Source organism: Gymnoscopelus microlampas, assembly GCF_963454915.1.
Source record: "Gymnoscopelus microlampas genome assembly, chromosome: 22".
NCBI lineage: Eukaryota > Metazoa > Chordata > Actinopteri > Myctophiformes > Myctophidae > Gymnoscopelus > Gymnoscopelus microlampas.
In genome coordinates this window covers 31935082-31949635 of record NC_139959.1, presented here as the reverse complement: position 1 = coordinate 31949635, position 14554 = coordinate 31935082, and the positions used below count along the sequence as shown (strand labels likewise).

The window sequence follows — 14554 nt, the reverse complement described above, 5'->3', positions numbered from 1 at the left end:
GTGTGTGTGTGTGTGTGTGTGTGTGTGTGTGCGGAGCAGCACGTGGGTGTGTTTTTGTCTGGCCATGTGCTACCACCAACCACAGCAACCCCCACAGCAACCCCCCCCTTCACCCAGCTCTTTGTTGGACTGACCTACATTTAAACACACATCCTCCTCCTGACATCGACAACAACAAGCTCCCAGCGACACAAATGTGGATGAATGAGAGTCTCAGTATGTTTGTTTTGTTTTTTAAATGCATTTTATTTTATGCAGCAATATTGTGTGATATCACTTTCTTCTCAAATGCTTTAAAAGAATCTGTCAAGAAAATATTTTTTTTGTGAATTTGAATTCACAAATTTACAAAACATTCATGTCTTTTTTCTTTTTAAATACACATTTAAAACATTATATTGTCAGTTGACAAAAAAAACAAATGAAAAACAAATGAAAAAAAAAGAGAAAACCAGCTTGGAACAATCAAAATCCTCTTATACTTGATGAGCCTTTCTTGAGCAACATACAGTCAGCGAGTCGGAAATAGCTGTAGGTCAGCTATTTTTGGTGCGCGACACTGTCTACAACAGAGTATAAATTAGGCTGAAGACAAAGCATGAAAAAAATAAAAAAGTAAAAATGTAAAAATATAATTTCAGAATTCCACCAATATATTGGTGACATATCGGTGGGGCATATGGTGCCGATATGATTTTTTTTTCTTTTTTACATGATGCAGAAAAAGTTCATTTCGAAATTCTTCTATTTGTGTTATTTTTTTCTAAGATATTTAATGTTTATCGTTACAGTGCACTGATGTTAAAGTTTAGTGTTAAACTGTAAAATATCCAGCCTCCATTACATATCTTTATGTTTAATAACCACATTGGATGGATCAGAGCAAAATATATATGTTTATACAGTGCATACAGAAAAGTATTTGATCCGATATATTGATATCCAAATTCGTTACTGACTAATATTGTTATCAGCCCCAGAAAATTGTATCGGTCGGATTCTAGTTCAAAAGAGAAAAAAAGATGCCACTTCATCACAGCTGTAAAGATGGTCTAGAGTAGACAGCGCATGCTTTAGCCTAATTCATGCTCCGTCGCATGATGGTGTCGCACAACGAAAATAACAGACGTACAAGCTCAAAACATGTCGCGAATGTGACACGTTGAGCTTGTCGGTCTGCCATTTTTGCCATTCAACACTTCAAACAGAACTGTCAAATATAAAAGGAAGTTGTGGAAGGAAAGAGTTTCCAGTAAGCACCTCAACCTCAATGAGAATTACACGAGATAAACAAGTACACAGAAATGATACAGCATAATGTAGGTACGCAGAAAGAGAATGGTGGCTATGTGTGAACACATACTGTAAGTGGTCCAACAGAGGACTTGTTCCAGTGTTCCAAGGACTATATAAGAGTTAAAACTATACACACAACAAATAAATAAGTTACCTGATACATAAGCTACCGTCAGCATTTACTTTTTTTGTCATTAAATATCTCCCAAGGCAATCGTATACAGTAGCCAGTAGCGTTCTGAGGGATGACTGAACACCTCGTCCAAAATTCATGCTGGAAAAAACGGATTGTTCACTTGAAAGAGTGGCTAAGGTGGTCCCACGCCTGAGGTCCTCGACAGTGACCAACGAGAAATCCTGACACACTATTCCCCAATTAGAGTAACCTTTGTCTGCAACTCTGCCAGAACATCTTGCGCTGCACTTTTGGTTGCCGATCCATCAATTGAGAAACGCTTTTATAGACATACGTGTGCTCCAGTTTGAGCTTAGATCACTTAGATCTTTTGAGCAGGTTTGCTGCAGTGGTACTAGACCCTGGCAAACGCACTACTGGATATTAACTTCTGACGATAATATGGAGCTCTCTACCAAACTGGGCACATTCTTAGGAAAATGGTTGCAAAATCATTGCACTTATTTTTGTGACTAAGTGAAAATGTGAATTGCAACGCACCTGTCAGTTAAAACTCAAGAAGGGGAAGAATCCCTTTACCTGAAATTTGATCAAACCAAAGAATGCTTAGCTGTGCTACTATGTAATTAATGCCCATGTCAGACTAAAGATTTGCAAGCGTTTTAAGCCGATTTATACTTTGTCGTACAACGGTGTTGTGCGACCTGCAAGCTCACAACTCGTCGCGGATGCGAGTTGCTATGCGTCGCAAGCTTGTAGCTATTCTCGGCGAACAACTGTGATATGGCGGATAATACCGTTTGAGCATTAAACCGTTACTGCTGTCGGAATTACCCTTAATATGACGATATGAATCAAAATAATGTGAGAGCCCCAATGTTACTGCAGACATTTGAGCTAAGTAGTGTGGGGGCACACAGTATGATGTCATAATTATACGGCCCGTCCCATAACAGACAGGTCACAAGTTCAATTGCCAGAACACAGCCAACATGTCTTGTCAAAAGTGCCCTTGAGCAAGACACTGTACCTCCTCGCTATCGGCTCTCTCAGTGTAAATCACAGTTGTTCGGGATGGCTAGATGCCTTGCTGTGAATGTAGATTGTGAACATATCCCAGTTCAGCTCAGGTCCTCTTATCCATCTACAGTACTCCAGGGCTCAACGCTAACACATAGAAACACATAGAAAATGCTGGAATTCATGTTTTAAACACAGTAGTGCACTACCGAAGTACACAAACTGCAGGAACGTGTCGCGGACTGAGCACGACCCATCGGCAGCACCAATCGCGCGTGATCGGAGCGCGTCCGGCGATGGCGCGCGTTTGAACTGCAACCGGTGACCGACAGCTGCCACCGAAGCCTTTCTTTTTCGAGACTTGTTTTTTTTAAACATCGCAGCCGCTTCTCTCTCCGCAGCAGATCTGCCGTGATCAGCGGGTCTGACGCGCCTCAGCTTGGATACGTGACGCATCAGCACCGACCTCCACCAAGGACGGAGTGGTAAGGAGGAATCCACTAAAAGAGCTTTGATGGTAACACCGTCCCTCAAAAAGGACGTAGCGGGGAGGGGTGTTTAGATGTCAAACCCCGAAGATGTCGCTGATGGTTTTCAAACATTTCAGAGCGGCAGGATACGAAAGTGTTGTTCATTTCCGAATGAGACGAGAGATTATCGTTTTTTTTTAGCCCACATGTTGTTTGGTGTGGGGGGGTCGAGGGTGGGTGGGGGGGGGGGGGGGGGGGATCAATCCTTCATATAAACCGTGTTTGGGGGGGGGTCACCCAACACAACCAAAACCAATCCCAGCTCCTGTTGAACTTGCATTCTGTCACAGGAGCGAAAGGCAGGGGACAGGAGGAGGAGGAAGGAAGGAAGGGTGGATATTTAACCGGAGAGGAGGAGAGGAGAGGGGCCGGTTGGACGGGTTTCTCAGGAGGGGGGGGGTGTGGTGGTCAAGGCTTGGTTTCGGTGTCCAGTTCAGCGGATGAGGCGGAGGCGGTGACAGCTGGAGGCTGGGCCAGCGTGGAGAACCAGGACGACATGGCCGACTTGGCGCTCGTCAGGGCCCCGCCCACCGACTGACCTGTGAACGGTGAGGAGGAAGAGAAGACAAGAATGATGCAATAAGTAATGAAAAAAACGTAATAGAAAAAATGTATTTAAATAACGAATAACATTAAAATAACATCATTTCTAACCAAATCACATGAGTAAAAGTATAAATAGGCTCTATGCACAGCAGCCATATTGGAAAGAAATTGGGCCTCTTCTTACTTCCTTAACAGGTGTTACCAATAATAATAATTAAGGCTCTGTTCCATTCTGGTCTCAAAGTGTGGTACAGGGACCCTCATGGTTCCTTGAGGGGCTTCCAAATGGACCCTTGCGGGTGTGTAACTCTGAGAGTGTACAAATGGAACCAAATGGACCCGTAAGGGTCCATTTGGTTCCATTTGTACACTGTCAGAGTTATGGGAGTCCTTGAAATTAAAAAGTTTGAGAACCACTGTGCTACACTAAATGGAACAGAGCCTTCATTAGTATCATTGGTAACACCTGTAAAGGCCCAATTTCCTTCCAATATGGCTGCTGTGCATATAGCCTATTGGCGTTATGTTCTAAAAAATAAGGGGGCATTGAGGCCGGTGTCGTGCACTGAAAATAGCTGATCTACAAGGTCACAACGTGTCGCATCGCAACGTGTTGAGAGCTTGTAGATCAGCTATTTTCGGTGTGCAAAACCCGGCCGAAACGACATGCAACTCAGGCTTAAAACGCTGTTTAAGCCAGCGTTTAAGCCTGAACGCTGTTCCGTGCTTACCGACTGCCTTCCCGGTCTGAACCATGCTACGACTGGTGGTCATCATGGCGTTGCCCAGCTTCTTTCCTCGCTCGCTGTTCTGCACAGAGCTTTTTAAAAAAAAGGTACATCACAATGACTTTACCGCTTCGAGGGATATTATCATGATTTACAACATTACACCTGCTGTAGCCAATGCTCCATTAGCAGCTGTAACACTGAGCAGTCCTCTAGGTTTCTCTAAACCAGTGGTTCTCAACCTTTTTTGAGCTCTATACCACTAGCATGTTTCGAACAATCCTTAAGGACCACCCCAGCCCACAACAATATATACAGTATGTTTAGTATACAGGAAGGTATAACACAGTCATTCCTATTGTATTTACTTATCTTTTTACTTATCTTATTGTTATTATCTACAGTCAATCTCACAACCCATTTTCTCTCCCTCCTAGGAAATAAACAATGTATTTTTGATAAATGTTATTTCAAAGTATTCAGGGTTTGGATGTATTATTATGTATTCTGTAACTGCGGAGCCCCTTGAAAACGAGATGGTTCATCTCAAGGGGTTATTCCCAATAAAGACATTTCAATATAGTAGGAAAGCTGAGAAGGAGTTAATTTACGAGAGAGAGACAGTAGGAAAGGTGAGAGGGAGACAGTGCAGGAGAGATGCAGAGATGACGCTGATCCTGCCTTGATCTCACGTCTTTAAACCATTGAGACCTGAAGCCGATTCTACATGTCTCCTAAATCTCAACAGTTTTCTGAAAAACGTATGTTTCTATATCAGTGGTGCTCAATCTTTTTCATGTCAAGGACCCCCAAAATTATATGTATTTGGCCGCCGACCCCCATCTCAAAATATTTTGTTCCAGGAACCCCCAGAAGCAAAGATTTGAGTTAAAAATGTTTGCTTTAAAAATATATTATGTTCAAAGATTTGCACACATTTTCACGATTTTTCAAAAATAGCAGATCTACAAGCTTATAGCAGATCTATGAGCTTGTATATCTGCTATTTTTGAATAGCCCAAAGTGTAAAATAATGCTTTTTAGCTCAAATCTAAAAATGACACAGTTCCAGGTCTTAATGGGTTAAACAAACTACATCAACGGACATCAACGTCCTTGTTTATCTGGCTTGGACGTGTCAACACACATCTCCGGTGACCCGACCTTCAGCCAGACTCAGACCCTTTGTGCTCCCCGTGTCATGTCCTGGATTGCAAACGCCGTCGAAAACATCCCGTCTACTGACAGAGACGGCCAGATGGCATGCACAGAGACCTGTCGGTCAAAAGCTGTGCTCTGTTGTTGTGGCCAGTGGTGTAAAGTACATGTACTCAAGTACTGTACAATTTTGAGGTATCTTTTTTACTTTCCTACTCCACTACATCCCGGACGCAAATATTGTACTTTTACTCCACTACAATTATTTGAAAACTTTAGTTACTAGTTACTTTGCAGATATAAATTATTACATAATAAAACATACATTAACCACTTTATTCCTATTTTATACCTAGGCTATTGGAGAATAGCCGATGTGCGCTTGTAGATCTGCTATTTTCAAACATTTTAGTACTTTTACTTATGGTACTTTAATAAAATTTTGATAACAATACTTTGTACTTTTACTCAAGTAAATATTTAATTCCGGACTTTTACTTAAAAGTACGGAATATACGGACTTGTATCGGAGTATTTCTATATTGCAGTATTGATACTTTTACTTAAGTAAAATATTTGAGTACTTTTTCCACCACTGCCTGTCAGTCAAAGCTGCTCTGTTGTTGTGCCCTGCCGTTGGCAGTGCCCGCACCCTTTTCCACTGACGGCTGCCAACCTGCTTAGGCTCATAATGGACCGATGATTGTTCATCTGAAAATAACATTCAGTGCGACTGGCCCGCCGTAACCCATAAACCCTGAGCTGAATGGGATTCCTTTATGGCTGCGGAATCTGTTGTTCTGGGTGGGAGGTCGGGGCTGGGCAATAGGCTCATGTGCAAAAAGTGTAGGTGGCGTACCTATTTCCTGTTCCCGTTCATATTCCCCAGTGGTGGAAAAAGTACTAAATTGTTTTTACTTAAGTAGTCCGGAATTTAAAAAGTATTGGCATTAAAATGTAGTTAAAGACCAAAAGTAAAAGTACTCATCATGCAGAATGTCCTATTTCAAGTTTTCAAATGTATAAACATCTTGTGAAAATAGCCGATCTACAAGATCGGGCTTGTAGATCGGCTATTTTCAAATGGCCGAAATGTATGCAGAGCTGAAGTGGTTAATGTAGGTTTCGTAATAATAAACAAAATCTACAAAGTAACTAGTGACTAAAGCTTTCAAATAAATATAGTCGAGTAAAAGCATAATATTTGGATCCGAGATCTCATAGGCAAATCCGAGATTATGTAGAAGTAAAAATATTGGGAATTGGATATACTCAAGTAAAGTACAAATACCTCAAAATGTCAAAGTGCAGTACTTAAGTAAATGTACTTAGTTACTTTCCACCTCTGATATTCCCATAGCTCAAGTTCGACATGATTATGATGATTATGCAAAAATAATTGTGATCAAGCAATTGTGTCGTAATTGTGACATGCCGACACACAGGCACGGTTGTGGACTGACTGGGGGGAATGGGTGACTGTGTGCCAGCGTGGCATCTCTGACTCACAGAGCCAGGCCACACACCACACCAGCTGGATTCAACCAAAGAGCCTCACAACAGGGCTGGGCTCTTACCCGAAGATATATGGAAACCGATATTTAGAATAACAATAACCGGCACAATGGACAATTTCTTATACATCAACGAATCAACACAATAGGTTCAATTCAAAACAGCCATATTATCACTTCCTTCACAAGTGTTACCAATGATACTAATGAAGGCTCTGTTCCATTTAGTGTAGCACAGTGGTTTCCACAACCCCCATAACTCTGAGAGTGTACAAATGGAACCAAATGGACCCTTACGGGTCGTTGAGTGCACAGGGGTTGAGTGTCGATTGTCCTAAAACCCCGATCTAACCGATACGTCCATATACGCATTATGGAGATCCGGTTGTCCAGAGCCGCCGATCCGACCGCTATGCCCATATATGGTCATGCCCAAGCAGGTATATGTGCATATACTGATGACATCAAGGGATCTCCATATATAGGCATAAAAGGGACACAGACAGACAGAGAGGTACAACAGGTACCCTGACAACGAGTAGAACGGGTATCAAAAATCGGGGTGGGGCATGTATTCACAACTTGCATCGTTCCCGAGTACATAATCATTTGGGGGTCCTTTCACGTGACAAAGTTTGAAACCTAATGCAGTGATACCATTCACTCTTATTGCATGGCCAAACATAGCCTGGCTCCACCCCCTGAATCGTTTGCCTCGCATTCAGGGTCTGGTGACGCTGTCGAAGGCGGGTGTTTCTCGGTTGAAAATCTGTACGACGAATCGGGATCGGGATAATCCAGTATGAACCAATCGCCAAAGAGTATTTGAAAAAAAAAACTTTGGCCACGCCCCCATCTCAGAAATTGGCTACAATGAGAGGGCTTTCAGACTGAATAATGGAGTGACACAAAATGAAAATTCAGGCTTAATGTCAGGCTAGGCCAAACAGGTTTTAAAATCACACTTTTCAAAATAAAACAAATGAATTGTTTGCATTACAAAAGCCAGGCCATACAAAAGCCCTAGCCCTTGGTACTTAACTCATTGAGTGCCATTCACATGTTTCACGCTCACAACGCGTCGCGATGCAATGCGTTGTGAGCTTGTAGATCGGCTATTTTCAAACATGTTAGTACTTTTACTTTTGGTACTTTAAGTATATTTTGATGCCAATACTTTTGTACTTTTACTAAAGTAACATCTTGAACACAGGCCTTTTACTTGCAATAAAGTATTTCCACATTGCGGTATTGATACTTTTACTTAAGTAAAACATTTGAGTACTTTTCCCACCACTGGGTTTAAAGTAGTTTCTGTTGCACATAGATAAAAGAGTATTACTGTGTGGTTGGTTTGCAAAGGACAACTGAAATACATCTTCACATATCCCTTCTTAGAGGACACCAAATGTCTTTCAGCAGTCCTTTCTTGCTCAAAGGGCACTCGGGCAGTCCCGCCGGCAGGTATAGGCTCTATGCACAGCAGCCATATTATCACTTCCTTCACAGGTGTTACTAATGATACTAATGAAGGCTCTGTTCCATTTAGTGTAGCACAGTGGTTTCCACGACCCCCATAACTCTGAGAGTGTACAAATGGAACCAAATGGACCCTTACGGGTCCATTTGGTTCCATTTGTACACTCTCAGAGTTACACACCCGTAAGGGGCCATTTGGAAGCCCATGAGGGCCCCTGGACCCCAACTGTAGACCCACTGGTGTAACAGAGTGTTTCCAGTGAGCCAACAATGCACAATATCAGCACCCTGACTGTTCGACCAGAATGGAACAGAGCCTTCATTAGTATCATTGGCAACACCTGTGAATGTCTTCGCAATATGGCTGCTGTGAATAGAGCCTATTTCAGGCCCTTCTCCGTCTCGCGGTGGATGCACTGGCCAGAACCTGGCCTTAAACTAGCATCGCGTCTTGTCGCAGCTCCAGGCTAGCCCTGGCTCTCACTGTCTGACCCAGATCAACAGCTCCTCATCGTATCCAAACCAGTGGTGGAAAAAGTACTCGGATCTTTTACTTCAGTAAAAGTATCAACACTGCAATGTCGAAATACTCCGTTACAAGTAAAAGTCCGGAAGTCAAAATGTACTTAAGTAAAAGTACAAAAGTATCGGTATAAAAATGTACTTAAAGTACCAGAAAAGTAAATGTTTGAAAATATTTGCAAAGTAACTAAAGTTTCCAAATAATTGTAGTAGAGTAAACATACAATATTTGCCTCTGAGATGTAGTGGAGTAGAAGTAAAAGTACTGAAAATTGGAAATACTCCAGTAAAGAAAAAAAAAACCTCAAAATTGTACGTAAGTGCAGTACTTGAGTAAATGTACAGTTACCTTACATTTCTCATATTCTACTATACTGGTGGGGACATGTGACCCTCACAAGAATTCTAATACAAGCACGCGCACACACACACACACACACACACACACACACACACACACACACACACACACACACACACACACACACACACACACACAGGAGGGAGGCAGTGAAGCGTGCAGGCCTAGAGACTATAAATAGTTAAGAGCCCAGTATTCATCCTCATGTGAGGATGGGGGAGGGGCTTCCTTGACCCTCCCTCGAATAAATGTGTAACAGTTACACATTTATTCGAGGGAGGGTCAAGGAAGCCCCTCCCCCAGTTACACTGTAACTTAATTACACGTTTAATAATATTAGACAACACAGGTCTAGAGGTTGGAAATCGAACCCATTGAATACATTTATAATAGTTAATGTATTAATGTATTATTATAAGTGGTATTATTATACTGTATTTCAATTAGGACGGTCACAATTATTACATAATCGTCTAAAGTATTTGAGATAATCGCAATTATTTTTGAATAATCGTCATCATCGTTTCCATGTTGAAAAAAAGCTTGTAGATCAGTTATTTCTGCACTTTTTAAATGTATAAAATTATTAAAGGTAGGGTAAGTGATATTTTTTGGTTAAAACAAAAAGTATTTTGTTAAAAGGTTAAAATACTATATTCTGATAGTACTCATTGCTATAGAGTGTTTTTTCAGTAACAGATGTCCCTCCAGCTCTTTAATAAACAGAAAATACATTTTTCGGTAGGTGTCAAAATCTCAGCCAATCAGGGGAAAGTACCCATTTTTAAGCTTAATTTGTATAGTGTTCCAGTTCCAATTTTGTCAGCTCATTTCTTAGTGTCATCACTTCCAATTTCACTTGTTTAATCTGTATCCTGATTGAGTTCTCTGTCCTGGAAAAAAAAATTGGAAATGAAACTGAAACGAAAATGCATTTTCTGTTTAATAAAGAGGTGGAGAGACAAGGAGACTCCTAATACTGAACAAACACTCTATAGCAATGAGTACTATCAGAATATAGAGCTATTTAACACTTATTTTAACCAAAGCAAATCACTTACCCTACCTTTAAATGTGTCAATAATGTCTTTGTATATTTAAGTTATTTGTCATATCCGACCTGTGCAATTTTTGATCACGAAGCCTAAAAGGCAAACAAATATTTTCTGTATTCATATTATGTTCCAATGTTCAACGCCAAACACACAATTAAATCGCTAATCGCAATTATTTTAGGGACAATTCATCGTCAACATAAATTTGTAATCGTGACAGCCTTTCAATATCAAAAAGTGTGTCACACAATTGCCCGTGTGAAATTATCCAATTTGTCGAAAACACGCTCCGAAAATAGCTCAAATTGCTGAGCATGTAGATCTGCTATTTTACGCTATTTTTGAAGGTCAATCTTTACATCCATCAAAGAGTTCCGTTTCCACGCCGATTACATTTCAGCGCACACTCAGATGCAGGGTGGAAGAAGCGGGGGGGGGGGGGGGGGGGGGGCGGAGCCACAGACCAGCCAATAAACAGCTCTCCAGCAGCTGCCGCGCCATGCCCTCGCTCGCCGCCTTGGCAAAGACAGACGCACGCGCACACACACACGTGCACACAAACACGCGTGACACACACACACGCGCACTTGTCTTGTGGAGAGGCTGAATAGCCTTCTGTTTCAGTGTGACACCCCCCCACCCCCCCTCTGATACAAAAGAGCTGAGGCAGGAAGTATATTCCCTCAGTCGGTTCGGGGTGGCCGGGTGCCAAGCTTCCTGCCAGGCTCTCCCAGCCCCCAAACATCTCCTCCTCTCTATACCAGTGCTTCTCAAAGTGGGGTCCTTGGGGGGGGGGTTCCAGAGGGTCCCCAGGAAAAGTAGTTAATAGAGCATCATTTCAACCACTTTATCCATTCATATGTTGGCTATTCAAGCCGCTGCGAGCTTGTAGATCTGCTATTTTTTATGTTGAGTAAAGGTATTGTAAATTGGAGATACTCAAGTAAAGTACAAATACCTCAAACTTTTACTTAGGTACAGTACTCAAGTAAATGTACTTAGTTACGTTCCACCACTCCAACTGGGGTTGGTCAATACAATTGGAAGAACAACTTCACAGTGTGAGAATGTTCAGTCCATTCTTTTAATCTTTATTTGCCACTGCCATTCCACCCCGCACTGTTTTTTTGCATCGCTACACTCCGTTTTTGAGGCCGAGCGGGTGGCCACTCGGCCTCAAAAACAACAACCCCGGTTGGCTGCTAAACTGGTGAAAGTGTTACTTTCCTGCCCTACTTGCATCTCTCTGATAACACTGTTCACTTGGAATACAGGTCATATTCAGCCTCCTACAAAACAGCCTTCCCATCTGTGTGTGTGTGTGTGTGTGTGTGTGTGTGTGTGTGTGTGTGTGTGTGTGTGTGCGCGTGCGTGTGCGCTTGTGAGAATGGGAGGGAGGGAGGATTTTCAACAACGCTTGGCCTGTTTGTTTGTTTACGAAGGAGTTACGATAAAGTTCACAGAGGCCGTGTTACAAAATAGCGGAGAGGAAACTCGAGAGGTTGCCAGTGTCTCAGCCAAGCTGGTCCTAGCTACCCCGCGCTTCTCACCGCAGAGCTAAGTTAGCAACGAGGGCGAGGGCACACACACACACACACACACACACACACACACACACACACACACACACACACACACACACACACACACACACGCACACACGCACACACGCACACACACACGCACACACAGGGAGGTGTGAGCGTGGTGGTGTAGAGAAACACTAGAAGTGACAGTCAGGACTGGGGACACTCAGCGTGGACAGACGGGGAGGGGAGGGGAGGGGGTATCGACTTTCATCTGTACTTCCTGGAATGAAACCAGAGCACGCCCCCCCCCCCTCCCCCCACCCCTCTCACTACACTGAAGACGACAGCTCTGCTTTTGAGAATGAAGCTCCCTTATAATTAATGGCCTCCGCTAATATGAGACACCTGCCAAGTGCCTGCACACTCAGCCATGATAACTAACTGTCATGCAGTGGTGGAAAAAGTACTCAAAATGTTTTACTTAAGTAAAAGCATCAATACTGCAATGTGGAAGTACTCCGTTACAAGTGAATGTCCGGAATTCCAAATTTACTTGAGTAAAAGTACAAAAGAATTGGTATCGATTCTATCGAAATGTACTTAAAGTATCAAGTACAACATTTTTTGAAAATAGCAGATCTACAAGCTCACAACGCGATGCGATGCGTTGTGAGCTTGTAGATCTGCTATTTTCAAAAAGCCTCGGTATAGAATAACCACTGACGTGGTTAATGTATGTTTTATAATGTAATCATGTATATCTTCAAAGCAACTAGTAAGTTTTCAAATAATTGTAGTGGAGTAAAAGTACAATATTTGCCTCTGAGGTGCAGTGGAGTAGAAGTCAAATTATAGACAATTGGAAATATTCCAGTAAAGTAAAAGTACCTCAAAATTGTACTTAAGTACAGTACTTGAGTAAATGCACTTTAAACCACTGCTGTCCTTACACCTGGGTACAACTGAATCCATTATTTTTGGGTCGAATGTACCTCATTAAGTCTGAATAGTTTACGGTTGCATTGGTGACCATGTAGACCAAGACCATGTACAGGTAAAGAGGAGGAAACCTATTGGGTTGCATTTATGGATGACAAACCTTCCGGTGAAAAAATGTCATCAACAGTGATTATGAAAGTCAACCATAGAAGAACATTTTTGGGCAGGATCTCCTCTTTTATCAACAAGAATGCAATGATGGAGCCCTCATTCAATGTCATTTCGACTATGCTCGCACCTCATGGTTCACCAACATCTCAATGACACTCAAATCAAAACTACAGACCTCTAAAAACAAACTAATAAGACTACTACTAGGCCTCAACCCCAGGACTCACCCTTCTCCAGCTCACTTTGCAAGACATCTCTCAATGGGTCTGGTCTTTAAAGGAGGAGTTCACCCAAAAAATGACTTATTTTCTATCAATTGCACACCCTATGAAGCCTTGAACCCATGGATTCTTTTTTTGGTTTTTGTCGCATTCCTAAGCTAATAATTTGATTCCCGTCTCCTACCGGCTAATGTATCCGGTAGGAGACACAAAGTAGATTATTTGTGTCTCCTACCGGAAATACACATGGTCATCAAATTATTGTCGTAGGAATGCCACAAAAACAAAAATAAATCCATGAAATCAAGGCTTCATGGGGTGTGTAATTGATAGAAAATAAGTCATTTTTTGGGTGAACTCCTCCTTTAAGATACTCAAAGGATCAGTTCCCAGATATCTGTCAAACTACTTCTCTAGAGAGAGTGATGTCAATGGGCAAAAAAAAGTTCAGCTCAAACATGGGGGAAAATGCATTCATCTATGCTGTCACCAAAATGTGAAATGCCTACCAAAACCCATTAAAGATCTCGACTCCCTACCCAAACTCAAAACTAACCTAGAAGAATTAGCCTGGGACCGGACGAATCTGCGAGTGCAAAAAAAAAATTGCACTCTCCGATTTGGGTCTGGCACCGCTCCATAGAGAATCTATTTCCTGCTCCAGAAGACGTGGGTGACCAATCAGGGCCCAGTATTCGAATATGGGAGACTGTAATTGGTCGTTGGTTGTAGGTTTAACCAATTGCGTCGAGGGCCATTGTTTTGATCCCGCCCCTTGGGGGAAAAAAAACGTCCTCATGGAAGCACCAGACTCATATCCACGCAGTGATATAGTCTGGCTACGCGAGGCTATTAAAGAATGGCTGACCTTAAAATACAATAGGCTCTATGCAGAGCAGCCATACTGGGAATGAATTGGGCCCCTTCTTTACTTCCTTCACAGGTGTTACCGATAACTATCCATTTAGTGTGGCATAGTGGTTGTCTTATTTTAAAAGGCCCCCATAACTCTGAGAGTGTACAAATGGAACCAAATGGACCCGTGTCCATTTGGTTCCATTTGTACACTCTCAGAGTTATACACCCACCATAAGGGGCCATTTGGGAACCAAAATGGAGTGTTTCTAGTGAGCCAACATGCACGCTATCAGCACCCTGACCAGAATGGAACAGAGCCTTCATTAGCATCATTGGTAACACCTGTGAAGGAAGTAAGAAGAGGCCCAATTTCTTTCCAATATGGCTGCTGTGCATAGAGCCTATTGAGCATAGTTTAACTCCTTGAACACCTTGGTAGCAGCATCCTCTGTCCCCACCCCTCCTTTCTCTGTAAATATACAATGACGCTA

At 42.3% G+C, this 14554-nt stretch overlaps 1 protein-coding gene across 1 annotated transcript in view; it reads right to left on the bottom strand.

Moving 5' to 3' along the window:
* Positions 1-245: 245 nt before the first annotated feature.
* Positions 246-14554, bottom strand: part of avl9 (AVL9 homolog (S. cerevisiase)) — a 54670-nt gene continuing 40361 nt past the window's right edge. The window contains exons 16-17 of the mRNA XM_084048850.1: positions 4260-4348; positions 246-3521 (exon numbers count right to left, since the gene is read on the bottom strand). Coding sequence (XP_083904976.1) covers positions 3391-3521; positions 4260-4348 — 220 coding nt within the window. The 3' untranslated portion in view covers positions 246-3390. The remainder of the gene's footprint in view (positions 3522-4259; positions 4349-14554) is intronic.